The 27,569-nt window shown below is 37.8% G+C and overlaps 4 protein-coding genes, 1 long non-coding RNA gene and 1 pseudogene across 5 annotated transcripts; 4 read left to right on the top strand and 2 right to left on the bottom strand.

The window, feature by feature from the left end:
• On the bottom strand, positions 2,042 to 4,880 carry LOC18784980 (annotated as a pseudogene).
• Positions 5,603 to 7,462, top strand: LOC18787431. The gene is made up of 3 exons (XM_007218327.2): positions 5,603 to 6,001; positions 6,589 to 6,717; positions 7,067 to 7,462. Exons 1-3 carry the CDS (start codon positions 5,666 to 5,668, stop codon positions 7,244 to 7,246), a joined length of 645 nt encoding a protein of 214 aa, XP_007218389.1. The 5' UTR covers positions 5,603 to 5,665; the 3' UTR covers positions 7,247 to 7,462.
• On the top strand, positions 11,470 to 17,955 carry LOC18785369 (leucine-rich repeat receptor-like serine/threonine-protein kinase BAM1). Its single transcript, XM_020557089.1, has 2 exons — positions 11,470 to 12,572; positions 15,521 to 17,955. Exon 2 carries the CDS (start codon positions 16,350 to 16,352, stop codon positions 17,943 to 17,945), a length of 1,596 nt encoding a protein of 531 aa, XP_020412678.1. The 5' UTR covers positions 11,470 to 12,572; positions 15,521 to 16,349; the 3' UTR covers positions 17,946 to 17,955.
• LOC109947217 lies at positions 18,174 to 19,772 on the top strand. The gene is made up of 2 exons (XR_002270178.1): positions 18,174 to 19,256; positions 19,466 to 19,772. It is a non-coding gene; the product is annotated as an uncharacterized LOC109947217 (long non-coding RNA).
• On the bottom strand, positions 20,991 to 23,139 carry LOC18786000. Its single transcript, XM_007218748.2, has 8 exons — positions 22,967 to 23,139; positions 22,798 to 22,878; positions 22,342 to 22,598; positions 21,976 to 22,045; positions 21,758 to 21,837; positions 21,581 to 21,643; positions 21,411 to 21,487; positions 20,991 to 21,291 (listed from the first exon to the last, which is right to left on the bottom strand). The coding sequence occupies exons 1-8, from the start codon at positions 23,042 to 23,044 to the stop codon at positions 21,191 to 21,193; spliced, it is 807 nt and encodes a 268-aa protein (XP_007218810.1). The 5' UTR covers positions 23,045 to 23,139; the 3' UTR covers positions 20,991 to 21,190.
• On the top strand, positions 24,307 to 27,173 carry LOC18786381 (ATG8-interacting protein 2). The gene is made up of 3 exons (XM_007219389.2): positions 24,307 to 24,820; positions 25,596 to 26,453; positions 27,028 to 27,173. Exons 2-3 carry the CDS (start codon positions 25,611 to 25,613, stop codon positions 27,130 to 27,132), a joined length of 948 nt encoding a protein of 315 aa, XP_007219451.1. The 5' UTR covers positions 24,307 to 24,820; positions 25,596 to 25,610; the 3' UTR covers positions 27,133 to 27,173.

Here is a 27,569-nt window from a genome sequence, read left to right as displayed (position 1 = left end):
CCAACAATTGGTAACAACAAAACATGGTAATATCCTTTCCATTTTCACCACATCAAACATGCAACTGATATGCAGGAGGACACTTGGATTGGATGCCCTCTTATTTGTAGACATCTAGAGGAGAGATGGCTTAGTTTATACAACGAGATAATAAGAAAGACACACAAGCTCATTGAGATCCATATGACGAGCAATGAGAAAAAAAAATGGTATATCCTTGATTTGTTTTTATCTATTTGTTGATTGCGGTGTGTTCTTGTTTGGTGGGGCTTTGCTTGCTTTTGGTTTGGACTTGAGTGTTTCTGGTGTGCTGTGTTATATATATAGTGTAGGCAACAACAAACAAGTATTAACAGTCACACACACACACATGGTTGAAAAAGAAGAAAACATATACCTAAGTTAATAATTTTGCTCATTTATCTCATAATCATATTGCAATATAAATACATATCACTCAAGTATTAACCAGTTAGTAAGTTAATTATTACGACACTAACCATTTGTGTAACATCCCATATTGACCAACGGAGAGGGGGTGATGTGCTGTATATGTACATGTCCGCCTCCATCTAGCACGATGCCTTTTGAGAGTTCACTGGCTTCAGAGTCATGGGAATTCTGAAGTTAAGCGAGTTGAGAGCTAGAGCAATCCTAGGATGGACTCATTGGGAAGTTGCTCGTGAGTTCCCAGAAACAAAACCATAAGGGCAGACAGGGGGGCCCAAAAAGGACAATATCGTGCTACGGCGGAGCCGATCCGGAATGTGACAATTTCTTTAGAATCACTTCACAATATCATTTCACGATCCAAACCGTTCATTTTGTCAATTACTCAAATACGCCTATTCAAAAAGCAAACAATGATAGACTTAACTATGAGCCCTAAACAAGCTTTGGCATATAACAACAAAAGTACCATAAATGACATTGTAAGTACATATAGTAAAATCTAAATGCTCAGAATTATACGGACTCTTGAGATGTTATATTTCACAATTCTAGATTACCCTATAAAAAGTCCTTATAAGCGATTTGTGAACCTTACATTACTAATCCTAACAAATTTGTTGGCTAACATGTGTCCCAACAAATCATTAGAATTAGCAAAGTGCCTTGGCTAGAAAGGCTTGATATTGAGAAGGATCCTATGTCTTGTCTATTTTTATTTTCTCATTTTTTACCTGAACAAAAAGAACGAAAGAAAACAAAAAGAGAAAATAGACAATTCCTTTAGGGGTCGTTTGGCGCGGCGGACTGTCATGGACTGGACTAAATCCTGGGATTGTCTCGGATTAGCTCGGATTGGCCTAAGCTGGATTAAGTACTGACCTATGTTTGGTGCTGTGTCGGACTAAAAAATAATTTTTTTAATTTTTAAAATTAATAATTTTTTTGTTATTATAATTACCAAATTGACATGTACATTTCTTTCCTCCAAACCAAAGGCTTTTTATTTGTTGTTAAAATTATAAATTCCACCGATTTTATGCATGATTTAATCTTTATTTGTATGCAAACATAAAGAATTTAATTAATTGAATCTTTACCATGTGATATTATGTTATTATACCAAAATATGTTGGCTGAGGATAAAATAGATGACTCAGAAAACTGTGACAAAAATATAGGCAAACATTCTTTATATCTTGCATTTAACCTGGTAAACTAGAATTAGGATTTAAACAAGAGTTGCATCCGAAACTCTATGACTAAGACATTTCTGAAAACTACATATTAGAGCATAGTATTACCAAATCAATCCTCAGCAAAATTTGGTGATAAAAAACAAACAGGGAGCTTCCCTTTCTCATTAAAAGGGCAAAAGTTTCCAAAGTCCTCTAGAGATAAATATAAAATGGAAAATCATATCTCTCTGAACTTGGAAAAGTAAAACTAAAAACACCAAATGAACATAGTAGAAAGATGACGCATCTTCCCAACTAATAGATATGTAAGTCTACAACTATCCAAGAAACCAATAATGATCAACAATTGAATTTTTCTCATACAAGCAATCTCACAACTAAACTAGCACCACGATTTCAAGCAAATTTTGTCATTGGTTCATTGCTGGGTATAGGTAGCATAATCACGTTTTCCAAATTTCACCTTTACAAGTATACTTACATATAACACTGGACAATTGAAATTGCTAAAACAAGAATAGTAAGCTACATGTTTTCTATTTCCTTGGCCACCTTCAAATGAAGCTCTAAATTCCCAGAACATGAACCTCATTCTTCTCACAAGGCATCACGATAGGCAATCCATCAATTAATGGCATCAGCAACAGAAGATATCCCTAGTTCCACGCTAGTTATCTTATAGTGCTGAAAATTACGAGAGCTGATGATCACTAACTAGACAAAATCAGAACAAAACTAATTGCCGTTAGAAAAGTGATCAAGAGTGTACCTTTTGTATTTGGGCTTGGTCTAATCTACCTCCCAACTCCTCCAAGTCAATCTCTTTTCCATTGATAGTTTCTCTACTGCTCTTTGTTTATAGTTTCTCTACTGCTTTTTGTTCAATCTAGTATTCAACAAAAATTATTAAAGTCAAAATGGCTAACATTTTCTGATATCCTGAAGCAATGCAATGCTTAATCTACTACAACTTTCAAAGTGATCTTACCTCATCAGAAGAAGAATTAAAATAAGTGGCAAGCACATAAGTTGAGCTTTCAGAGATGCCACATCTTTTCAACGATTCTGTGATCTAGTCACGTTCAAAGCTAAGAGTTACATATTTGTAGCACGAGAAAAATAAGCAACAGGCCACAAAACATATTAGTTAATAGGTGGAAAATTACATGCTTGGATCCTGAATAATTGTAAACAAGCTCATAATGAAGCAGCTCCCTGCAACATAATGACTTTAAAACATAAGACAGATATATCACACATAAGTTTTGTTCCACTTCAATTGAAGTAGATGGGTTCATTCTTACTTCTGTTTAAAATTAAAACATCTTTAAACTACAAATTCAATAACTTTCTTTTTCTCTTTTGGAACTGAAAATTAGATTAACAAGCGATGGAAATCCAGTTTGCAGTTAGAGCTATGTTAAGTACATAAGCAATCATCGGTTCTCAAAAATTAATACATTGGAAGAAGAAAAAAAAACTTGTTCCTACCAGGGGTCTTGACAACCTGCCTATTCCTCTTCTTGACACCAGACTTGGAGACCTTGAGACTCCTGTGACCAACACTTACCCTGGCAAGAGCTGCTTTCTTCAAATCGGGTCTATAGAAATTGTCCGCCACCTGAACAAATTACAATTAAAAAATAATTCAGCTAGTGCTGATGTGAAAATTGTAGGAAACTAAATGCAACTTTGTGCTCTACCATGAGAAAACAAGATGAATGACAAAAATCCATATGCTTGACACGAGAGGGCTTAAAAGAAACATACTATTCCAGATCATTCAGAACAATTTCAAACCATTAATTCTGTTATGATCGCATGATTTGTGAAGAGAGAGAGTTTATGATAACAATAACCAAAGCTTTGACAATAACCAGAGCCATACCCAGACTTTGACAACAACCAGAGCTTTGACAATAACCAAAGCAAAACCACACAAACAGCTATACCCAAACTTTCACTACATGGGTCAAGATTCATGCCAAAAGTCTACTCTACTTCTGAATTTCTAGGTTTTCTGAAATACCCAATTGCAAATTAATTGCCAATTAACATCATGTATATATATGTAACTACAGATTCTACTAAAATTAGAGAAGAGAAGAAGAAAATAACAGAGAAAAGGAAGGAGAGATTCTCAGAGCACAGTCAAAATTGTTGAGGAGATTTGCAAAAATCAAAGAGATGGAAGAAGGAATAAGAGAGGTATCCAAAGGGAAAGACCAGAAAAACTTACTGCGTCAAGATTCGAAGAAGATGAGTCGATGTTGAACGAAGGAGAGGTGTAGTCGCAAAGACGGAGTCGCAGAGAAGGAGTCGCGAACTGGAGAGAGGCGTGTTCAATATAGCGAAGGCTTATTTTGCGAACCCATTTTGAGCTTCTCTGTATAAGGAGAACGAGTGAGGCGTTTTTTTTTACTGTTGGGCTCTACTATCCCATTTAAGTTAGTTCTCTTGCTAACCAAACATGGGCTTCAGGTCCAATATAGCACAGTCCCATTTAGTGAGCCATACCAAACATGCCCTTAGGATACTGATTTCCCCACTCCCCTTTTATCCACTTACACTCCTTTTTACTTTTTAATATTTTTTATTCACTTTTGTTCTCTTTTATTCTTTCTCTTTCCTATTCTACCCTTATCTTACTTCACTTTTATATTTTTGTTTTTCCCACTTGCACTTCATTTTTAATATATATATTTTTCAATGGATAGATGAATTCTTTAAAATTCTACAAAACAAAACAAAAATATTTTCCCCAGCCCCAACAACCCCCCTCTCTCCGTTAGCCCCCTCCTCCTTCCATCTCTGCACTCAGGCCCACCACCCCATTACCACCCTCATCATCCACCACTGCACTACCCCCTAGCCCTAACAACATCAATGGCTCGGTCTCCCTCGACTCCTTTTCTCTACTCCTCTCTCTGCAAATTCAAAAACCAAAATTTTATTTTTCATCTCCAAAGTCAACTTTCTCTATTTCATCTCCAAAAGCAACATCAGTCAAAATCATGTTTTATTCCCACCAAATTCTCAAATGTCACTGACTTGTTGTCCTTCCTTGTAACATTTCTACTAAGTGATAACAAAGAGAAATTTCTAATGCTCGGGTCTGAAGCTTTTCGCTTCAAGGAGCTTTACACTCTGTGATTCAGCTAAACCAATTAAAACTTTCTCAACCCACCCCCATGCCGCACCCCACACAGCCACCCACCCACCGATAGCCATCGCTGCCCCAACGTAGCCAACCAAAAACGACCTTATCGCCCCACCTATAGCCACAGTCAAACCCCAAAACTTTTAAAAAAAAAAAACTGGATGGTTTTTGAAGAAAGAGGGGGGAAGAGAGAAAAAGAGGGAGAGAAAATGAGAAGGGGTGGGCTTGGTTGTTGTTGAAGAAAGAGGGGGGAAGAGAGAAACAGGGGAGAGAGAACACGGAAGGGTGGGTGTGTAAGGGAGAAGAGAAAGAGCGTGGCTAGGGTTTGGATATTATGTTTTTTGGTTTCAAAATATTATTTTTAAAGAATTCTGCATTATTTTTTTTCACACATCAACACCAAAGTGAGTATTTCACTTGCCATGTCATCAAGGGTAAAATAGGAAAGAGAAAGAACAATAAAGAAAAAAATTGATTAAAAAATATTAAAAAAACAAAAGGGAGTGTAAGTGGAGAAAAAAGGAGTGGGAAAATCAGCTCCCTTCCTTTATAAGGATAAAAATATATAATCTAATTAACAGTTTCTTTAATTTTTTTTATTTATAAACAGTTTCTTTAACTTTGTTTAACTTGCATTCAAGAAAAAAAAAAAAAAAAAAAAAAAGATTGTTCATGCTCTACATGTTCCCCACAAAAGAAAGAAAATAAGTGTTCATGCCACTCAAATGTCAAAAACCTATATATATATATATATATATATATATATATATATATATATATATATATATATATACCCAAACTACCATTTTCCTAACACTTTCCAAACCCCTTCTCAAATCTTCACTTCACACAAAGCATGCCAAACCCAAAACCACCATTTCCCTTTCTCTTCGCCATTCTCTTCTTCTTCATTCTACCCCTTTTCTTTTCCCAAAATGGCGAGTATGTCCGGTTCGCCGAGGCAGGAAAGCGGAGAGTCCACATCACTGACGACCTGGACGACGTCGTAGACGACGAAGAGGACGATACTTGGAAAGAATGGGGCAAGAAATCCACACCCTCTTCCGATTTCGATCCGCCCCCTGATTTATCCAAAATGGACATGTCCGAGATCCAGGCTGAGATGATGAAGCGGCATATCGGCCCCGCTTTCGGGTTTGTGAAGCTCCGGCTGGGCGTCAAACGGACTCGGGTAATCCGAATTTGCTCTTCCCCTTTGAATTCTTATTAGGTTTCAGCTTGAATTGAATTGGGTTAGTTTCTATGTTGGCTCTGATATAGTAACTCGTAGTTTGGAACCTCAATTTGATAGTTTTAGTGTAATCAGTGAAACGAGTTTTTTGAGCATGAATTTGGATCAAACGTTCACTATTGAATTGAAAGAGTATTGAGAAGTTGATTGGAAGTTGTTTTGATCTGGAATTGGACTTGAACATATATGTGAAAGAATTTGGTTTAAATTGGAAATTGTGGATTAATGTGTGGAAATCTACTGATAAGTACTAGTTTTACAAATTGCAGGCTGGCTAAAATGCACTATCAGAACACTTTTTGTAGATTGGGAACCATGAATTGAGCACTAGTTATAAACTTATATCTTTTTTTTTGTAGTTCTTGTTGTAGTCTCTGTTTTAGATGTTAATTATGAGCTTGAGTTGATGTATTGGCTTTATAGGTAATAGAAATGACTTTTGATGGTTTTCTATGTAATTGATTGAGGCTTTCAATTTGGCTTCAAATGAATGTTAAATTTATTGAGGGCTTCTCTTCCCCTCGCAGGATACGGTGGCTGAGATTGCTATGAAATGGACCAAAGTTCTGAGAACTGGAGCTCTTGGGGTAAGATTCATGGGTGTTGATCTAAGCACAATCATGTTCAACATGGAACAAGGCCAAGACATGACAGAGGTATGCTTCTTTCCCCCTCACACTGGGTCTTTTGTCCTTCAGATCAAAGAGAATGAGGTTCCCTTGTGTCCTGCTGGAGAAATTGCTCCTTGATTGTAGATGTCTTTCATTTCTTAAGACACAAATAGAAAAATCTGAAGTCTTGGGCATGGCTTACCTGTCCATAAGAGAAGTGTTGCATGCCAATCATATTCATGTCTTGCTTAGCATACTTTTTTGAATTGATGAGCTTATTATTGCAGATCATGAATTTTTTTGATGGATGATGACCTGATTATTGTAGAACACGAGTTTTTGCTTTCTTTTGTTCTTATACTGTTTTATCCCTTTCTTTACCTCAATTCTCCAGTTGAAGGAGTTTGTGTGGAACCAACCAGAGGCCTATGAAATAAAGATTGGCGAACAAGTGTTTCGAAGACCTGGAGATCCTCCATTGGAGGAAGTTGTGGAGAAGCTCCAGAACGAGAAAAAGAGAGTGGAGAATGAGAGTCCAGCAGAGAGCAATATGCATTTGAAAGAGGAATTGTAGTTATACCAGTAAGTTTTCTGACATGCAATATAATGATCCCATCTCTAACTCCATAGCAACATCCACTCCGAATATTCATGCATTATTATTCAAGTGGATTTTAGGCTGTTGATAAAGCCGACGTAATTACTTATCACAATTCTGTGTTTATTTATTTATTTTAATGGAACCAGTGCATAAAAACTGCTCAAGAGTGGGCAGGCCATCAATTCACCACACCTCTTGAACCACTTTGGAACTTCATTGCCTGAAAATTTAATATCGAATGTAGAGCCCTGAGAAAAAGAATTTCAGAGACTGAAGTTCGCTACAACATATAACAGAGATGCACAGCAAAATATTAATTGCTAAATTTGAATTGAACAAAAAAAAAGAAAAAAACAAAGAGAGTAGACAATATGACCAGAAAATATTAATGCAAAGATATCATTCAACATTTAATGGATCAATTGACATACTTTTGGTCCTCGTCAATAGCAATATGTCTCTGCTTTGGCTGATCCGTTGGTTCTGAAGATGATGATCAAAGCCATTGCTCTTCTTCTGACCCACGAGGCCTCCCCAACACTAGTCGTTGATTCATTCATCATCGTCAACCTGTACCTGGTGGCCTAATAGGTGAACCCCGCAGCTTTTAAAGCATATCGGCCCTCCATCTGGGTCTGGGAAGTTAAATATAACTTGAAATCTATACGTATTAGTATTACCCTGCTGCATTGGCGTCTTTCTTCCTTTCCCTTGGGATTCAAATCCGATAATGGAATCTTGGTAGAAGCACTTGTGGAATTTCCCGAAGCCTCTTGCAATCATGCAATCGTGTATCCAATTCAAACTTTTAATGACTTTTATAGAGTTTAAAAGTCTATAGGTATTCAATTTAGACTTTTAAAGAGTATATAAAAGTCTAGTGGTATTCAATTGTGACTTTTAAAAAGTATTTAAAAGTTTGGTGGTATTCAGTTATGACTTTTAAAAAGTATTTAAAAGTTTGGTGGTATCAAAAAAGTAAATGACTTTTAAAAAGCTTATTAAATGAATGACTTTTCTATACTTTTAAGGCTAATTGTTAAGAGCAAAAGTCTTGCCAATTTACTAGTGACTTTTATCAACTCCATGAAAGTATTTAAGAATTTGTCATCTCTATGAAAGTCACTCACTTAAAAAAAAGTCTTTATAAGCATGAATTGGATACACCCTCCTAAGAATCAACAAGTTGACAAAGTTACTAATGCATTCCGGAAGCGTGACAAAATTGTTTCCCGATAAATCAAGTTCTGTTAATGCGTTCTGTTGCACAGACACGGGAATGCCACACGGGGACATGGTGACACGGAAAATTTTAAAAAATTAGAACATGGACACGGCAATTAAAATAATAATAATTATACATATTAAAAAATAAAATATTTATGTTTATAATTAATTTCATAATACCATATATATATAATGTAATCCAACCTTTCTAACCCTTTCCAAATATAGTTTTTTTATTTATTAAGTTGATATGAATTATTATAAAATTAACATATTAATTAAATATATATACGTTTTGTTGGCTGGGTGGGTATAGGACAAAAGAATTTTTGTTTTGTTGGATAATCGTCTATTATATTGGGTAATATTTTGGATTTAATTAGGATGGAGGTGTAGTTTATGGTTGGGTTGACAGGACCTGATCTAAATTCCGCTTTGGAATCCGAGTTGGACCCTGTGCGTGTCCGACACCTGGCGGATGTCGGGCACGAATGACTTATTTGCTCTTCTATACAAAGCACGATAAAATAACAAGGTTGACTGCTACCAAAAAATCGGCAGAGTTTCCCTTGTAACTGGCTCAATACCAACACATTTACACATGCCAAACAAGTATATATATATATATATATACAACCAACTGCCAGCATACATATATATATACATTCCAACAGTTCAAGTCTAAGTCTAGGGCAAAACATCATAGCGGTTACTAAGAATTTACAAAGGAGTCAATCTTTTTACAAAACAGAAAATCCTACATTAAAAGGAAGGCGCTTAAGGTGAAAAACGGCTCGGTGGTGGATTCCTGTGCACGTCTACTGCCTGGGGGCGCAAAACATTAATAAGGGCGAGTGGACCCAAAAACAAAGTTTAGAAAATAGCATATGAACATACTAACCACACTGTAAAAACAGTTATACAAACTAAATTATTCTCTTTATTCTTGAAATCAATGCACTTATATAAGTATGCATGTATATAAGCCAATCATAGTCAACATTAGGCATTAAAAACAGTTTAAAACTACCACCTAGGTGTACCCTTTATTTCCGTCAATTCCTTGCATCACCATGGGTAACACATACTCACAGGTCTCAGTGACACAAAGTCAGTTCGAGCCGCAACTCGCAGGATTCAAGGGACCGTAGTCCACCTGATCAGCATTACTCACTCCATACGAGTTCGAGTATCAAAGAACTCGTGGGGCAACTGTCAAGCATGCTGACTAAACCGAAGGCAACCAATATAATCTGAAGGCAACATTTAATCTCTGGATACAAGGTGATTTAGGAAAATATAAAATTTATGAAGAAAATCTGCTGGATAACTGAATTCCTGTAATCTTTAAAATTCTGTTGCCATTTATCTGATAATTAACTAGAATTTCTTTTCTTATATCTGTTAAAGGAGATTTTACTCGGCAGCATGCAAAATAAAATATTCAAAAGCATAAAACAGCTTATAACACTAATCTTTGAATAAAATTTATTCAAGATCAAATACAGTAACTGAAACTGAACTACTTAAATTCATTTATAAAAACAAAGAGTTCACTCACTGCTAGTCCGTGCTCACTGGACCTCTTGAAGGTCCCTCCTGCGGGTCAACTGGTGCCCGGGTGCCTAATTCAATGACCATAATATTTTATTAATACAATATGGTATTAATTTAAAAACTCTGACACCCGGCTCTTAGAAGTACGTGCGTCAAATTAAAGTTATCCCTATGCCTATAAAAGCTTGGAATAGTTTAGCAGTATCTTGGAACTCAAAAAGCGCTAAAGTTCCAAACAGTCAACCCAGGACCCCGCGGGTCCATGACCTCACAATATGATCCGGAAGCCTCTAAACGTTCCAATATATCTAGTACACATGTTCCGAAGGTTTGGTCTCGATCGGACGGTCGGATTGATCACGATCGTACAATTGCACAATTTCTAAACCCTAGCCCTAGGGTTCGCGATTTCGGAGTATCCGGAACTCCGATTCACGATCTGTTGAATCCTACACGATTCTAAAATTGTCTAGAGTAACATATTTGAAACTGATTACGATCCAAAGGCTCCACATTATTGATCCCGAAAATCGCACAATATGTAAAATCCATTCGAGGCTCAAACGGTATCCAAATTGAGATCCGCAAATTCCTACGCGCTCGTGACAACCTAAGGATCTCATCGAGACACAGTGCCACTTCACTACCCTCACCCACGCTCCGCCGCACGCGCCGGCAGCGCTGGGTGTCCAAGGCTATTACGCATCGCCGAAAAATCTCAAAACGGCTCCAAACTCCTACCCTAGGTATAGCACCATATTTGGAACCACTTTTGTTCTTGGACCTACCCAAAAAACTGACCGAAAATGGCCGGAATTTCAAACTCAAAACCGATGAAACTTTGTATCGTGATTTGATCTATCTAGGCTAAAAATCGTTCCAATCCTACCCAACCAGCAGCTAAGTCGTGAAAAATAGGTAAAGATTCATACCTTACTCTACTGATTTGGTGGTCGGAGGACGGAGTTTGAAAGCTTGGAAGTTTGTCAAAACCGGTTGGGTTTTGGACGTTTTCCGGCGAATACCGCGACGGTCGAGTGGCAGGGAAGGGCGGGCTGAGGGGCGGAGCTGACGTCGGTGCGATTGGGTCTGGTCCGGTTGGTCGAGACTAGGTGTAGCGATGGCTGGGTGGCGGCTGGGGAAGGGCGCACGGGAAGGAGACTGCGGGGAGAGAGAAGAGAGACTGAGGGAGAAGAGAGAGAAGTGAGGTTTTAAAATTCTGACTTTTCAAATTACCGTTTTGCCTGTCTACGTATTTTGATCGTTTTTTCTTCGTTAAAGCTCCGATTCGAGTCCACTTCGTGTCTACGAACTCGTTTCGTCGTGCTTTTCGCAACGGTGTGTGTGAAAGTATCAAATCCCTTCTTGGTCAAAAAGTTAACTTTTCTTTAATACATTATTTCAAGGGCAAAATTGTCTTTTCCTCTTAATAAATTACTAATTAAATATTAATTTAAGTTTGGGTTATTACATGAGTAGTGGGCCCACTGAGGCAGTTTGCTTTATCACTATTGTCTTTCACTCTTTTTCGTTTCTTTTATTCAGTATTCAAAAACGACCCCGTTTGGGCAAAGTAAAAATAGGGTATCACTATCAGGATATCTTCTTCATTTGCAAAGCAACGCCGCAACCTCCATTTATTACACTGCCTCTGCAACTTTTCATCTGCTAATTGAGCGGTGCACTACGTAGGAGGACCCCATCATCGAGGTGATTGTTGGAGCTTCCAGGCAATGGCCTTGCTTCGCCAGTCACACAACGCTTTCTCTGCAACCTTTCAAAAATTCCCCGCCGTGTCTTGACCATGAGTTTGCCGTGTCAGGAGTCTCTTGACTGTATCCAAAGTGTTGACCCGTGTCCAAGGCATGTCAGAGGCGTATCTGCGCCCTGTCCGAGTGTCCAAGTGTCGGACACGCCGACACTTCAGCTCACTACCCTGTCCGTGCAACATATCAAGAGGCACGAGGAAATCACTTTCTGAGAAATTGCATCCGAAAGTGACCTATCAATATATGATGACGTGTATGTGTTTGCATGTTCATGCGCATATAGGAACAGAAACAAATTTTCAATTGTGGGAGCCACCTAGCTATTCTCTGCATATTGACGTAAAAGAAACAACATTATCATCTCTTAAAAGGAATTTTGATATCAAATTCAAGGTTTCACACTGGAAAGGTAATTTACTTCTAGAAAAGAGGAATTTTGATATCAAATTCAAGGTTTCACAATGGAAAGGTAATTTACTTCTAGAAAACGGTGGTCAAGACTCACCCATGAATGCGTCTGTGTGTGTACCACCTAATTATTTAAAATTAAAAACATATTATTCTTGCACGTCTCCCCCCTCTCCCCCACCTCCTCCTCCCTTTCTACTCTATGGATCTCTTCTTTGTCTCCTCTCTCTCTCAGCTCTCACCACACCCACACCACTAGCCGACAAAGCAAACCCCATCACAACGTCTTCGTTGCTTCCGCGATCATTTTCCTAGATATAATCCCGTTACGATTTTCTGTGAGTCCTTCGTCTCCAATTGTTTTTTATTGGTAGTTGACTGTTGTTTTTTATTGCATTGGTTGGTGCTTTGGCTTTAGATTTTCATTAATTATTTGGAGGATTTTTTGTTGTTATTTTTTTGAAGAGTAGCTTGTGATTTGGTTGTTAAGGATTTTTGTTAGAAAACTTGTTTGTTATTTGCTGAGTGTTTTGGTTGATTTAAGTATATGCTTGGGAGGTTTATTGCGAATGGAATCTGGGTGCACTTAATGTCCATGTGCTTAAGTATATGTTTTGGAATCTGGGTGCACAAATTAAATGAAGACAATAAAAATAAAACCAGACTGCTTAAATTCTAATATTAAACCTAAAACCAGGCTGTGAAGTTTATGAACTCAAAAACCAGCATATGGAGAGTAAAGAGCTCAAAAGCTTAATCCCACATCACCAACTCAAAGTATCAGTCGGAGAGCTGCTCCTGAACTCATTCTGGGAAACTACTTTTCCAACTTGGTGAATTAATAAACGTATTCAATCTAACACAACTATATTCAGAATGGCATTAAAAAAAAAAAATAGAGAGAAAAAACTCAATTCTGCATAATATCAAACCGCATTTACATTTGCAAGGTAAATTTTATATGCAACTTCTCAACCAACAACTTCAGCTGTGTCATGCAAGGAAAATACCAAATAGTAAGAGAAGTCATAAACAGAACAAGGGTAGTTTGATGAAGTGCAAGCCATCATCTTTTCTCATTCAATTGGAAAAGCTACTGCTAAATTCGTAAATGACAAAACCTACTCAATAATCCTACTCAATAATGGCTTACAAATGGACTCCAAGGCGGGCATGTACTGGAAATACGGGTCAGATTGGTTCACCTTGGCGATCTCATACACGTGCCTCAAAGACAGTTCAGAAGCGACCACGTGTTTGAGTCGGCTGCTGCCTGAGTCGAGGCTGGTGGCCTTCCTCAGGTACCAGTTGACAGACGGTGACTTTACCATGAACTCGTAGGTGTTGTTCAGGGTCACCACCACGGGTACGTCTAAGTTTAAACATTTGGGTCTGGGCGTTGAAGTCCTTGCAAAAGGCCATCATGTTCACTGCCCTGTATTGACCCAAATCCTTGCTCAACGGTTTGGGTGTGGCCACGCCCGCCGGGAGTGTGACCCGGATATTCGCCAGCACGGGTCTTCGGGTAAGAATCTCCTTCAGGTTGACATGGCTTCGCTGCTCTCACATCGACAACAACACTTGCAGGGTCACTTCTCTCACTCTGATGATGGTTCGTTCCGGAGAACGTGAGCAAATGCGGTTGAGATATTTTGGGTGGTAGCTGGGTTGTAAGATTTTGGGGACAAACAACTGATGCCTAGTGGATGCTTTTTTTCGGTGGATGCTTTGAGAAGAGGAAGTCTCGGATGAGAAGAATCGGTCTCTGATCAAAAGAAAATTTTATGTTATTGAAGAAAGAGAACAACTTTGTTGGAGGGAGATATCGTGTTCTTCAAGAACACAATACAGCCGTTTTGGAGGGAGGAGGCCTCGTCCCAGTGCAACAGTTTCACACAATTCACTTACAATTGGTTATTGCGTAGCAGTTAGATTAGATCCAACGGTGTTCTTACATATAGGTCCTCACGTAGAGATACTTGCTAGAGAACGACTCTTTTCTTAACGCCAGGCTAGCGCATCAACTAGAAACGGCTGGGGGTGGCCAGCACATGCAGGCCTAGGTGCAAACCCAGACCAAGGTAAGCCATCTGCTGCCATATTTCTTTCCATTGTAGCCCAGTTGCATAAAAGTCTTTGCATAATGATTGGGTGTCTGGAGAATCACCCTTGGCATAAGGAGAACAAATAGGCAAATCTGGAACGTTAGATCGAAGATGATTCGACCGTCAAATCGTGTCCGATTTTATATATGTTGTAGTTGGTGTTGTGAGGAGTCTTTAGGTACAGACGGATTGGCAATTGGACATCCCGATCTTAAGTTAGTGTGTTTTGAGGTTAAGGCGAGCGATCGCTGTTCAATTATGCGTAATCATGCAATCAAGAATGATTCGACAATTGGATCGGGCCCAAATTGATGCAGGGTGATGTCGGAACTATTCAGAGTCCATTGGTATGATCATATGTGAAATTTGAGGTCGTATGCCCGAGGTGGGAGACAATGGGTGTCATTGGTCTTGTTTTTCCATCAACAGTGTGTACGTCATAGTTTTGGAGTGTTCTGGACGATAATTGATCGCTTTGGATCCCCGGTTGGTCCGAAGGGCATTTTCGTTATTTGGGCATGGAATCTTGGATTTGCTCAAGATTGAAGATAAGGTTGACGACGTGGTTGGCCATGACATTTTTGGAGTTGTTGGTGACTTTCGCAAGTTGCAAGAGAGGTGAGTCTCAAGTGATGTGTGCCTCGATTTGCATGCAAGTGCACGATTAGTTGAGATGAGTGAGGAGCTCAATTATTATTGGATTTTGGAGTTTTGTGTTAAGTTGAGTTACGTAATTTGCTTAGGTATTGTTGGAGCTTGAGTTGTCATTGAGGATTCGTTGAGTTGTTGAAGACGCGGCTTATGTGAGTAATACCATATGGATTGTGAGTAAAACCATCTGGATCATGAGTAAAATCACAAATTATTATATTTATTATGATGTGGTTTTGTAATGTTAATGGATATAATTAATATGTTGTGATGGTTTTTGAGAAACTATTTTGTATGAGTCTAAAATCAATCAAATGTGGTTTGATTTTAAATGAGTTGCAGGTTTTTTTTATTTAAATGGATGGTATTTAGGGGAATGACCATGATATGTTGTGATTGTATTGTGGTGTACATAAATGAATGGGCACATAAATGTATATATATATATATATAAATATTTACTGTTGTGGTGATTGTATTTGAGATAGAAAACAATATTTAATGTGGAGAGTGCATTTTGTTGTTTACAGCGTGTGTTGATGTTGTGATTGGAAGGAATGATGTGAGAATACACTGATTCCTTCAATTGGAAGAGAACCAGCAGGATGGTTTGACCGTGGCAAGTAATTAGGGAATTGTAGCCCTGGGGTGCGAGGCACCAAACCATTTAGAAATCTAAGTGTCGCCATTACAATGTTCATAAGGGTAACACATAGTTACTTCATGACTTCGGCGTGAATTCGTGAACATGCAACGTGGCATTTTAGATGGTGTAGGTGTTTGTGAGTTGGGAGAGTCTAGCGTATGTATGTGGACCGATTTTTCCACTTTTTTAGACCTGCAGCTTTTTTGTTCTTTGGACCTTGAATCTGGACTGGTTTGTCAATGCCCCTAATAATAGACCCCTTTAGGTTATTCAGAATCTGGACGCGAATCTTGGGTTGTTGCAAGGGAGAAATTTTCCTTCTGCTGGGAGTGATTAACTGTGTATTGCCCCATGCATGTCCTTTCAAGATGAGACTCAGAGGACATGCATTTCCTTTCGGCACCTAGCTTTTCTCTGCATATTGACGTAAAAGAGGCAACATCATCATCTCTTAAAGGAATTTTCATCTCAAATTCCTGAAAAGGTAATTTACTTCTGAAAGACGGTGGAAATTTCAGGGGTTCACACTGTAGTTCACCCTAACCCATGTTTGGTGCATTAGAAAGTCTCCCTTCGTGAGGCTATGGTAACGATTATAAATACACAATTAATGCTTGTATCTTGAGATATCAGACAAGCATATATACTTCACCAGTTTTGGTTGTGCCTTTATCTTTGTCTGAATACTTGTGCTTCTTCGTCTTGAATTGATCATGACTCTAACTAACATGGTTGGAGTAAGGTGCTGCTTCAAACTCCTCTATGCAATTGTGGTGCTGATTTTACTACACATGAACAATCCTTGCATTGGATGCATCGAGAGGGAAAGGCAAGCACTCCTTGCACTTAAACAAGGTCTCGTGGGTGACTACAGCGATCGCCTCCTTTCCTGGGAAGGAGAAGATTGCTGCGAATGGGATTGGGTCCACTGCAGCAAACAAACTGGCCATGTTGTTCAGCTTTATCTTGAAGAACAATCTTCGCGAGGTAAGATTAGTCCTAAACTCATTGAGTTGCAGCATTTGCAATATTTGAGCTTTAGTGGGAATAATTTCAGTCGGAGCCAAATTCCAGATTTCATTGGATCTCTGAGCAATTTAATATACCTCGATCTCTCTAATGCAAATTTTGGAGGTTTAATTCCATATCAACTTGGAAACCTTAGAAACTTGCATTATCTCGATCTTGGGTGTCGATATCATCCTTCTTGCTCTACTTATTCTATTTATGCAAAAAATCTCTATTGGCTTCCTAATCTTTCTCGTCTAAAATACTTGGACCTAAGTGTCGTTAATCTTAGTGATGTTGTTGGTTGGCTGGAAGCAGTTAATATGCTTCCTAAACTAACAGACTTGAGATTACCGATGTGTAATCTTCCTCCTCCAGTTATATCCTCTGTTTCTCTCTTGAATTCTTCTAAATCTCTTGTTCATGTCGATCTCTCCGAAAACAATCTTAACTCATCAGTCTTCCAATGGTTGCCCGGTACTTATACCAACCTTGTTTATCTTGATCTCTCGGAAAATAAATTGGGTGGAAGAATACCTGAAAGTATTGGACAGATGTCCAATCTGGAGGTTATCTATTTGAGAATGAATTCTCTTGAAGGAGTAATTTCAGAAACTCATTTCTCGAAACTCTCCAAATTAAGCATTTTGGATTTATCCTCTAACTCACTAGTTTTAAACTTCAGTTTTGATTGGGTTCCTCCCTTTCAATTGCGTGATATAAGATTGGGGTCTTGTAAGATGGGGCCGTATTTCCCGAAATGGCTTCAAACTCAGAGAAGTTATTACCGGCTGGATATTTCTGATGCTGGAATTTCTGATACCATTCCAACTTGGCTTCGTGGTTTGCGAAATGAAGTCGGGCATATGGATTTGTCCAACAATCAACTCAGAGGAAATTTGAGATCAGAGTTAGCAGTTAATTTAAATGTGAGTTGGAACCAATTGGAGGGTCCAATCCCTTCAATCCTATCACTCCCTTCAATGCTAACACAAGGAGGATCATTTCTAGATCTCTCCAATAATAATTTTTCAGGATCAGCTTCATTTTTGTGTACAACCGAGGTGAGAAATTTAAGCTATCTTGATCTCTCAAGCAACCATGTATCCGGAGAACTTCCAGATTGCTGGATCCATTTTCAACAATTAGTCTTTCTTGATTTGAGCAACAACTCTTTATCTGGGAAAATTCCTACCACGATGGGATACTTGTTTCGTATGGAGACACTAAGGGCCAGTTTGGCATTGCTGTGCTGTGAAAATAATCGCTGTCATATTTGCTGTGAGAGAAATCAACTGTGAGACAAAGCAGTTTGGCGTTTGGTAAAATTTTTGTTAAAAGTGTTGTAGATATTGATTTTATGTATAATCAGAAAATGATTACTGCATGATCATTAAACCCAGCGCCTCTTCGTAACTGATTCCTACATAATCAGAAAATGAAAGCACATCATTAGCTGCTTTCCCTTATAACTTTCTCTCACAACAATTTTTAACAATAAGTGATTTTCTCACAGTTTAATAAACGGGTTGGGCTTCTCAAAATTTTTAAAAAATCACTTATCACCCGAAATAAGCAATGCCAAACAGGCACTAAGACTAAATAATAACAGATTTGTTGGAGAGTTGCCTTCACAATTGAAGAATTGCAGAGAGTTGACACTTGTTGATGTTGGGGAAAATAAATTATCAGGATTAATACCTGAATGGCTAGGGGAAAATCTGCTAAATTTGTCTATCATTATCCTTCGATCTAATCAATTTTATAGGAGCATCCCGCCACAATTATGTCATCTTACACAACTTCAAATTTTGGATTTGTCGATGAACAACATCTCTGGAATTATACCCAAATGTCTCAACAATTGGACTACTTTGGCTCAAAATGGACATTCAAGTCCAAGTATCGTACATGACAATATAATTCAGTCGGGAGGATTTTCCTTGGATTTGCCTTATGATGATGAAGCATCTTTAACATGGAAAGGAGTAAGGTCAAAATATAGAAGTATTCTGGGACTTGTAAAGAGTATTGATCTCTCATGCAATAAGTTGAGTGGGGAGATTCCTACTGAAATCACTTATCTTGTTGGTTTGGTTTCTTTAAACTTGTCGAGAAACCGATTAACAGGTCAAATACCTTCAAGGATTGGAAATTTGCAGGAGTTAGATTCTCTTGATTTATCAAGAAACCAGATAAACGGCAGAATTCCAATAAGTATTTCTCGGATAAATCGTATTGGTTACTTGGACTTGTCAGAAAACAACTTGTCTGGAAAAATTCCAATAGGCGCTTAGCTTCAAACCTTTGACTATGCTTATGGTGGAAATCCTCTGCTTTGTGGAGAACCACTCCCAAGGACATGCCCTGAGGATGAAAAAGGTCCAGGACAATCTTTGTTGGTGAATGAAGACGACAAAGATGGGCTCATAACACAAGGATTTTACATCTGCATGGGGCTTGGGTTTGCTATTGGATTTTGGGGAGTTTGCGGCACTCTTCTGCTCAACAGGTCATGCAGATATACGTACTTCAATTTCTTGACTTTTCTGAACGATTGGTTGTACGTGAAGGTAGAAATCATCAGGCAAAGGATCCTTAATAAATAAAAGGTAATTACTACTATCTTTCTTACATACTAGTTATGAAAATAAATTATGCAAGTTAGTTGTTCTTAACCCCGAATATACATGCAGATATTACAGAACATAAGAAATGAAAACTAAAAATTAAAATTGAAATGATTATCAAATGGGCCCTTAGTTTATATGATTTATCTCTTTCAATCTTATGGGTTGTTTAACCTTTGTCTTTAGCGCAGGCACCTTTGAGACGACATGCTTCCCTTCAGTTGAAGATGGATGCGATGAAGGACTCCTGTTTCTACTAGTTTTCGAGTATTTGAGTGATGATAAGGGATCTCACTGAAATAAAGGAACCATTTTAGTATATTTGTTGTGCTGTTATTTGTAAGAACTTAACGGGAACTTCTCCCATGAACTATTTGGTATGATGTTCTTGTGTACCTCATGGTGTATGTTTTTTTCTTTCGCAATGTAGGAAATGTAGACGTAGAATTGCCTTTTACTGTATTGCTATTATGAATAAAACAATGGAATTTGAGTTAACATATGTCATTATCTTTCGTCTGTGTAAGAAAGAAAATACTTGTCTTAAAACAGAAGAAAAGAGAAATTGATGATACAATGGGCCTAATCAAGTTTGCTGTATTCTACATTGGGCCATAAAGTATCTGAGTCTCACAAACACATGGAAATAGCAACAGAAATGGAGGAGGAAAAAACAGAGCAAAAACAGGGGAGATGATATTGCTCGCGGCACTAGCTTTTCTATTTATACAAAAAGACATGTACGAATTAATAACAACACTAGAAAATTAATTTGAACAACTTGTGCACTAATTCATCAAAAGTCATGAAATGTAAAAAAAGAAAAAGAAATTACGCTTCTTTAGAATCAAGGTTTCAATGATGGAGCCAATTGCAAGAGACATCGCTTATTAAGTAAATTTTTATGGATTGGCTATGAGATGTGCTTTGTGACAGATGAAAATTGCAGAAGTGAAGCTTCAGAGTGAACTATACAAACAGACCAGCAGAAACAGTTTCCGGGAAAAAGATGTAAAGAATGTACCACAATTTGCATTGGTGGGTGCTCTGGCTTTAGATTTGAACCAATCGTGACAACGACCACCATGAGGAGGGTGAGGAGAAGGCGGAGAAGTCGAAATCTAAATGAAAGCAATGATACCTTGATATCGGCATCAGAAGTCAAAAGATACCATTATAATGTCTTATCCCTTTCTTTCCCTCTAGCCTCCAGTTAAAGGAGTTTCCGTTGAACCAATCCGAGGCCTATGAAATAAAGATTGGCGATCAAGTTTTTCGAAGACCTGGAGATCCACCTTTGGAGGAAGTTGTTGAGAAGCTCCAGAATGAGAAAAAGAGAGTGGAGAATGAGAGTCCAGCAGAGAGCAACAGGCATTTGAAAGAGGAACTGTCGCTATACTTATAAGTTTTCTGACATGCAATATAATGACCATTTTTGTAACTCCATAGCAACCTCCACTCCGAATATTCATGTATTACCATTCAAGTTGATTTTAGGCTGCTGATGAAGCCGACGGATATGCGAAGTGACAATTGTAGACATGATTATGTATCGAGATTCTGTTTTTATCTATTTATTTTAATGGAACCAGTGCATAAAAACTGCTCAAGAGTAGGCCATCTATTTACCATTTTCTCATCTGTGCGGGATATCCCGGTTAGTCACCTGCAGGTGAGAAAGGTAAGTATTTCACCATTGATTAGACTGAAAACCCAGAAGCAAATTCAATAATACTCAGCTTCTTTGTTTGAAAGGAGACAAATTCTGTTCAACAGATCACAACAGAGGAAGTACATAAAATTTCTGACTCTAAGATTCTAAGTCTCTGATAACGAAGTTTGTCGTTTGCATTTTAAATGAATTAATACATTCATAGCTGGATAGGGAATAAGAAGAAGAACAGTATGAAAAGAAGCTACTTCAACTTGTTACTGAAGTCAGAAAGCTCAAGGATCCGAATCCTGGGAATTGTAGCTGCCTCCTCCCTCTCCTTCTGTGTATTGTAACCCCAATCCCCTGATCCAATTCATCCCAAATGAGCAACCGCAGCGAATGAGTACCACAATGAAGCCCATACAATGATATAATAGACAAGTTAAAGAGCGTGTTTGATAAGGGTAAAGGGAGAATTTTACCTAGATACAAATTCCAACCATCCAATTCAGGTTCTTTGATCACATTTTTTAGGGTTGCCAGTCGATCTTCGACAAAGCTGGTCAATGTTGAACGTATATTATCGAAAATTCTGAGCATTTAGTATCTTATAAATAAAAAATTTCAAATACGAAGCAGAGAAGTATCTTACTGCAGTTTCAGCCCCTGATGTTCTGGTTTCTTTTGAAGCTGCTTCAATACTTCTACCTTGGGACTGGAAGAGGAATTCAATACATAAGGGTAAAGTTCCACATTAGGGAAAACCAACCGCAGGTATAAGTACCAAAACAATCAAACATAGATTGAAATCAAGTTAATTTCCACTAACCCACTTCCAAGACCAAATATTCTTTCAGGCGGTATTGTAACTCCTGCAAGTTCTCGCAGTAAAGCATCAGCAAATCGGCTCTGCAATAGGTGAAAGAAGAACACGAAATAAGAAAGTAAGAGAATGAAAAAAGGGCAAAAGTTTACATTTACAGCCACCACAACATTTTCAGTCATTAATTGGATTGTGTCAGAAAGAGAAAACAAAGATACTCACACCTGTTTTGTGGTGACAATGTATATGGTTGAGCTTGCAAATTTTAGAGCATCAGGAACACCTGGATATAATCTGCAAGCAAATTATCTTCTACTTAGATATGCATTGAGCCCTCCCAGTCCCAACAAGTTTGAGAAGAGACTAGAATTATGTTAAGGGGTTTTTTTTTTTAATCACAAAACGTCCATGACGTTCATGTTAACCCCGCATAAAGGGTTAATAGTTTCGTGAACCACATGACGTTTCAAGATAAAAACCCTTATGTTAAAAAAGAATAAATTAAATCTTAAATCAAACAACCTTAAAATGCTTTTGTCTTTTGTATATGAATAAATAGCTCCTTTGCCAGAAAAGTCTGAATTGGATACCTATTTGCACCAATCCAAGTTGTTAGGCCTTCATCCATCCACTCATCCCTGACCTTCCCAAAAAGATTAATAAGAGCATCCCTCTCCTCACCCCACTCTTCCATAATCACAGGCTTCAGCTCTGACCACTTCTCCAATATCCCCTCCACTGTAATCCCTTCCGCGACCGATGACTTTCGTATAGAAGGGATTCTCGCCTCCAGCAGCAACCTCACAAGCAATAGATTCTCATATCCAGTTTCCACCACAGGCCTCACCTGCCACACCACAATTCATCATTCCTTCTTCATTCAAACGTTCTCTTGTCAAACAGTCTAGCATGTTATGTTAACAGACAGTAAATAACAACTGCACGAACATAATTCTATCTAATTAGCATGTTATGTTACCAGACTCTGAATCGAGATGATACATTACATACATAAAATTTGTGTAATTATTATATGGAGGACCTACTATGTGCATCTGCTCAACAACCCAATCCTCCAAAGTTGAATCCACACCGTTGAATAGACTTGGCCATCTCACTTTAGCAGCCTACACATAACCACCGTTCACACAAATTAAACAATCAATTAAGCAAATATTTTCAAGCTTGTGAAAATGTGAAAACACAATACGCGACCTTCACAGCAGAGAGAGAGCTCTCTCCACAGCTATCACACAAAACTCCATCAAAATCCAAAGCATATAAATCCCCCATTTCCTCTCGCTCTCTCTCTCTCTCTCTCTCTCTCTCTCTATCTCTACTCTTGACTCTCTGGTCTGAGTGGTCTGCAGTTTGTTTTATTTTCTCGACGGAGGTCTTTAAGTAGTGGGTGATCATTCTCCGCATCTTTTGAATGGGCTTTTACTGGGCTGGATGGAGGCCCAATCTTAACTGACGACATGCCGTTTGTGCAGACTATCACTATCTTATCTTTCTTTAAAATTTGAAACGACAAAGGAAAAGGTTTGAGGTGTCACGCTGGCACCGCAATGATTGAGTATGGTGGGGGTCTATTTTAGTATTTGCAACCCACTTCCTTACAATGCCATCATTGCCAATTTGCCATAGCCATTAGATTACTATGGAAGGAGTAATGCTACACTTACTATATTTTTATCTTATATTTTTATACCACATGATGTTGCATGTTTATATTATATACCACATTAATTAAATCAATGACATGTATTTTAATTAAGATAATTAGAAAAACAAATGCTGGAATAAATCATAAAATAAAAAAAAATATTAAATCATTCTAATTGATGTGGTTGTCCATCTTAGCTGCCATATAAGATGGTATAGGAATGTAGTATACAAATGTGCTAAGAGTAGCATTATATAAAAAGGAATTGTGAAAGCTACGGTTCACTTGCATTTTCCCCACCCATCTCTTAACTCATTTGGATAATCAACTATAGTAACAAATATTATGATCATAATGTGGATTAGGTCAATTGATCAGAATAGTAAATTCGTCTTTTTGCATCTAAAGTCGAGTCCTTATTTCCTTAAATTAAATTAAATTAAATTAATGTAAGTTATTGTTATATATAAAAGAGAATCACCATTGCACTCATCGACATAAACGGTCCCCATCAACTTAGAAGATTATTTGCATATAGATTGGCCAAAAAAACAATTTGAACCAAACAACACAACAAGAGCAAATATTTATAAAACACCAATTTTTTAAGTATTGTAATGGGTTGAATGCACTGTTTTAAACTTACTTTTTCAATGTCTTCCAACATTTATTAGAGAAACACTACTAAATTAATATTTAGTTGAATTGGTCAATTTTAAAATATTTTGAAAATTAAAAGTTGTTTAGTGATTTTTGAGTGATATAGTAAATTTTTAACTACTTATCTTTTAATATATTAATTCAATCAATTAGATCTTAATTTAATGGTATCTTTTTTTAATGTCGGAAGAGGTCGTAAGTCCAAAAAACCCCCATGTTGATTTAAAAAAATTCAAAGATTCAATTTCTTTTGAAAAATATCCAACATTAAATTGGACACTAAAAATTTCATTAAAAGTTGGATATGGTAATGTAAATAGCAACACACGCGAAATGGATAAGAAAAAAACAGAAAAATAACAAAAAATAACAATAACGCCACTCATTAACAACAGAAATCTGGCGTGACGCAGTAAGTTCCTCGCTCGGCACACACGCAATCGCAAGCCCCCCGTTTCCGTATCTCTCACCCAGACACACACGCTAGCCGACAAACCTCAACCCCACCTGATACAGCCGGTCAACCGACGTGTCCAGTTTATCCTTACCGGTACCGCCGGTTTCCTTCTTCATCTCCCTCTCTTATTACTCGAGAAATCTCCGCGTATAAAAAACCCCATCCCCCTCCATTTATTCTTCCACTTCCCGATACAGTTTTTCATTTTTAACCAACACCATCACAACGTCGTTGTTGCGATTCTCGATCATATATTCCTCTAGATCTAATCCCGTCACGAGTTTCTGTGAGTTCTTCGTATTCGAAATTAATCCGATATATTTGTTTATTTTTTGGTAGTTGATTGTTGTTTTTTATTGATTGGACTGGTTGATGCTTTTGCTTTAGATTTGGATTGTTTGGAGGAGTTTTGGTGTTGTTATTTGTATCCAATTATTCACATGCAAATTGTTCTGTTTTTTTTGTTTTTGTTTTTTTTTTTGCATAGCAGCATGTGATTAGGTTGTTGAGGATTTCTTTGTTGATACTGAGGGTTGGTTCTTAGTCAATTTTCTGTTGATTAAGTATGTGTTTGGTTGGAATTAATTCGTTTTTTTTTTTGGTTTTGGAATTGGGAAAACATCGCTTTTGTTAATTGCAAATATGTATTTGTCATTTCTTACATACTGTACTCTGGTTTTTGAATGGAAATGAGAACTTTGTTCTGTGTAATATAAGGTTAGTTTGATTTTTATGGGTGGAAATGAAATCCATAGTAATTACTATTTTAGTGGCCAAAAATAGATTATGTATGAACTTTTTATTCTTATTTAAGTGTGGTTTAAGTCATTTTAATTCATTGTTGTTGACCCAAAAGAAAGTTGCTTGATCATACACAAGATAGTTTTGCTTTAAAGTAATGTTCTGCATGCATTTTACTGCGTAAATGTGTTGTGACCGAGACATTCTCATGACCTGAAGATAAGAATTGATTTGATTTGGATCTCTTTTTTACAGCATTCTGATGGGTTTTTTCTTGTTGGTTATTTTGTGTCTACTTGGGCCTTATAAATGTGAAATAGGAAACTTGCTTTAAGATGGCAGATAATGAGGAGGTAGAGGAAAGTACTGCTCGTGGGAATGGATGGGAAGTTGTCTCACTTACAGAATCAACATATGCTGCTTCTCCTGGTCCACAAGGAGTTGAACTGAACAATGACGGCAAGATCAATACCTTTGGAGAGCAAGCAGAGACTTCTCATGCGCTGTTCATGTCTGGTCACTTTGTTTTTCCACCCAGTCAGCATGAGAATTTGCCTGTGGAGACTGACAGCAGCAAAATTCATAATGAACATGTGGACAAGGATGCAGTAACTGAGGCTGAGATAGGTATTGAAGGTGGTAGGTCCAGTGGAAAGGAGGAAGAAACTTTGACTTTGAAAGGGTTGAATGTTCCGGATGAGTTTACGGGAATGCCGTTTTCAAAAGAGAAGGATAATATGCTATCCATTGGTGGTACAGACTTTGAAGAAGGCGCTACACTGGAAGGGTCTATGGCTGACAAAGAGCAGACTATATATGATGCTGCGAAATATAGTTTAGATGGTGAAACAGCTCTTGGTGGTTCAACCCCATATGGTGAGAGCACTGCTCTTCCTGGACGTATTGAACCTTCAGAACAAGGTTTAGATTCTTCTGAGGACATCTCACAATCCCCAAGGCCACCGCATGATGATAAATTTGACGTTTCTGGCCTGCCCTGTGGAGCGTGGTGGAAAAGAAGAGCTGCTTCCTTGTATTGTCATGCAAAAGAAGCAAATGCATATTGGTCTATTTTTGTAGCAGCAGCTGTGATGGGGCTTGTGTTACTTGGGCAGCGGTGGCAGAATGAGAGGTGGCAGGCTCTACAACAAAAGTGGCAGTTGAGCGTCAATGATCAGGTTTGTTGATTGCTATTGTTTTCTATTATGAGTATGTTTCAATTTTCACTTTTCTTTTTCTGGTTAAGGAATTGATGCATCTCATGTTTGTTGGTTTTCCTTTGCCTGATCTCTCTTGTTGGTTAAGGTATCACATAATAGATTTTACTGTACATACCTTTTTTTTGGGTCAGCTGGTAGGTAGCATTAAAGAGTGTTTCTGAATAACTTTTTGCTTACTGAATGGCTAATCACATCCTCCCATCTAGGATTTTAAATAGCAAATACTTACTGACTTTAAATCAATCTAATAACAGTTTGTAATTTCAATAGTGTGTGATGTTTATTGTGTGTGCCATAAAACTTCATGATGTTAGCGTATCATGAAATGTCGTAGATGTGTTAATTCATGATGTTAGTGTAACTCGTGTGGGTTTTTGTTCTTTTGTTTCTATTGTATGGTCATACAATTGCATTTTTTAGCAGTAGCGTAGTGTACACACCAACGCTCGTTGGTTCATTTGCCCCACTTTGTTTCACCCTAAACCTTCCATTTTTTAATGACACTGACATTGTCATATCATCATCTTGACAGAAAACAGGAAGGATGTTTGGTCCCATATCTCGACTAAAAGACGTGATAGTTGGCAGCCAGAGCCGAGGATCCTTTATCCGGGTCAGCTCCTCAAGCGACTCTTAAGATGATGACGAAAAATACCACAGGGTTGGAGGGAGAGGGAGGGGGGGGGGGGGGGGGGGGGGGGGGGGGGGGGGTTTTTAAATTTTTTTTTGCCCACCCACTGTGTCACTCATATTCCTAGTCTCAAAGTTTGATGTTGCCATTGTATGATATTTTCTTTTATTGCCTTGAATTTGACTTGTACAGAGCTTCACAGGGGGGCTGGCAATAACTCACATGTTATACTTATTTCTGTGTTTAATTTTCTTCTTTTTGGCTGAAGTTATGTTGTTCTTTCTTATGAGGATTGAATACACAATACTCTAGGGTTTCCCTAAATTTTTCCTAAATTTGTAAACTGGGCATTAAGAAAGAAAGTTTTATAATGTTAAGCTATGTTTGCACTTATCATTATCATGTTAAGTTCCATTTTTATTTTCGTACTTCTGATTTGTACG

This window comes from Prunus persica, chromosome G2 (genome assembly GCF_000346465.2).
Source record: "Prunus persica cultivar Lovell chromosome G2, Prunus_persica_NCBIv2, whole genome shotgun sequence".
NCBI lineage: Eukaryota > Viridiplantae > Streptophyta > Magnoliopsida > Rosales > Rosaceae > Prunus > Prunus persica.
The sequence above is the reverse complement of the archived record's forward strand: the minus strand, read 5'-3'. Positions and strand labels throughout refer to the sequence as shown.

Coding starts and splice junctions, on each gene's coding strand:
- LOC18787431 (XM_007218327.2), top strand. CDS start 5,666: ATGCCAAACCCAAAACCACCATTTCCCTTTCTCTTCGCCATTCTCTTC. Junction 6,002..6,588: donor TGGGCGTCAAACGGACTCGG/GTAATCCGAATT, acceptor TTCCCCTCGCAG/GATACGGTGGCTGAGATTGC. Junction 6,718..7,066: donor AAGGCCAAGACATGACAGAG/GTATGCTTCTTT, acceptor TCAATTCTCCAG/TTGAAGGAGTTTGTGTGGAA.
- LOC18785369 (XM_020557089.1), top strand. CDS start 16,350: ATGACTCTAACTAACATGGTTGGAGTAAGGTGCTGCTTCAAACTCCTC.
- LOC18786000 (XM_007218748.2), bottom strand. CDS start 23,044: ATGGGGGATTTATATGCTTTGGATTTTGATGGAGTTTTGTGTGATAGC. Junction 22,879..22,966: donor GCTCTCTCTCTGCTGTGAAG/GTCGCGTATTGT, acceptor GGTTATGTGTAG/GCTGCTAAAGTGAGATGGCC. Junction 21,292..21,410: donor TGGTTGGAATTTGTATCTAG/GTAAAATTCTCC, acceptor GAATTGGATCAG/GGGATTGGGGTTACAATACA.
- LOC18786381 (XM_007219389.2), top strand. CDS start 25,611: ATGGCAGATAATGAGGAGGTAGAGGAAAGTACTGCTCGTGGGAATGGA. Junction 26,454..27,027: donor AGTTGAGCGTCAATGATCAG/GTTTGTTGATTG, acceptor TCATCTTGACAG/AAAACAGGAAGGATGTTTGG.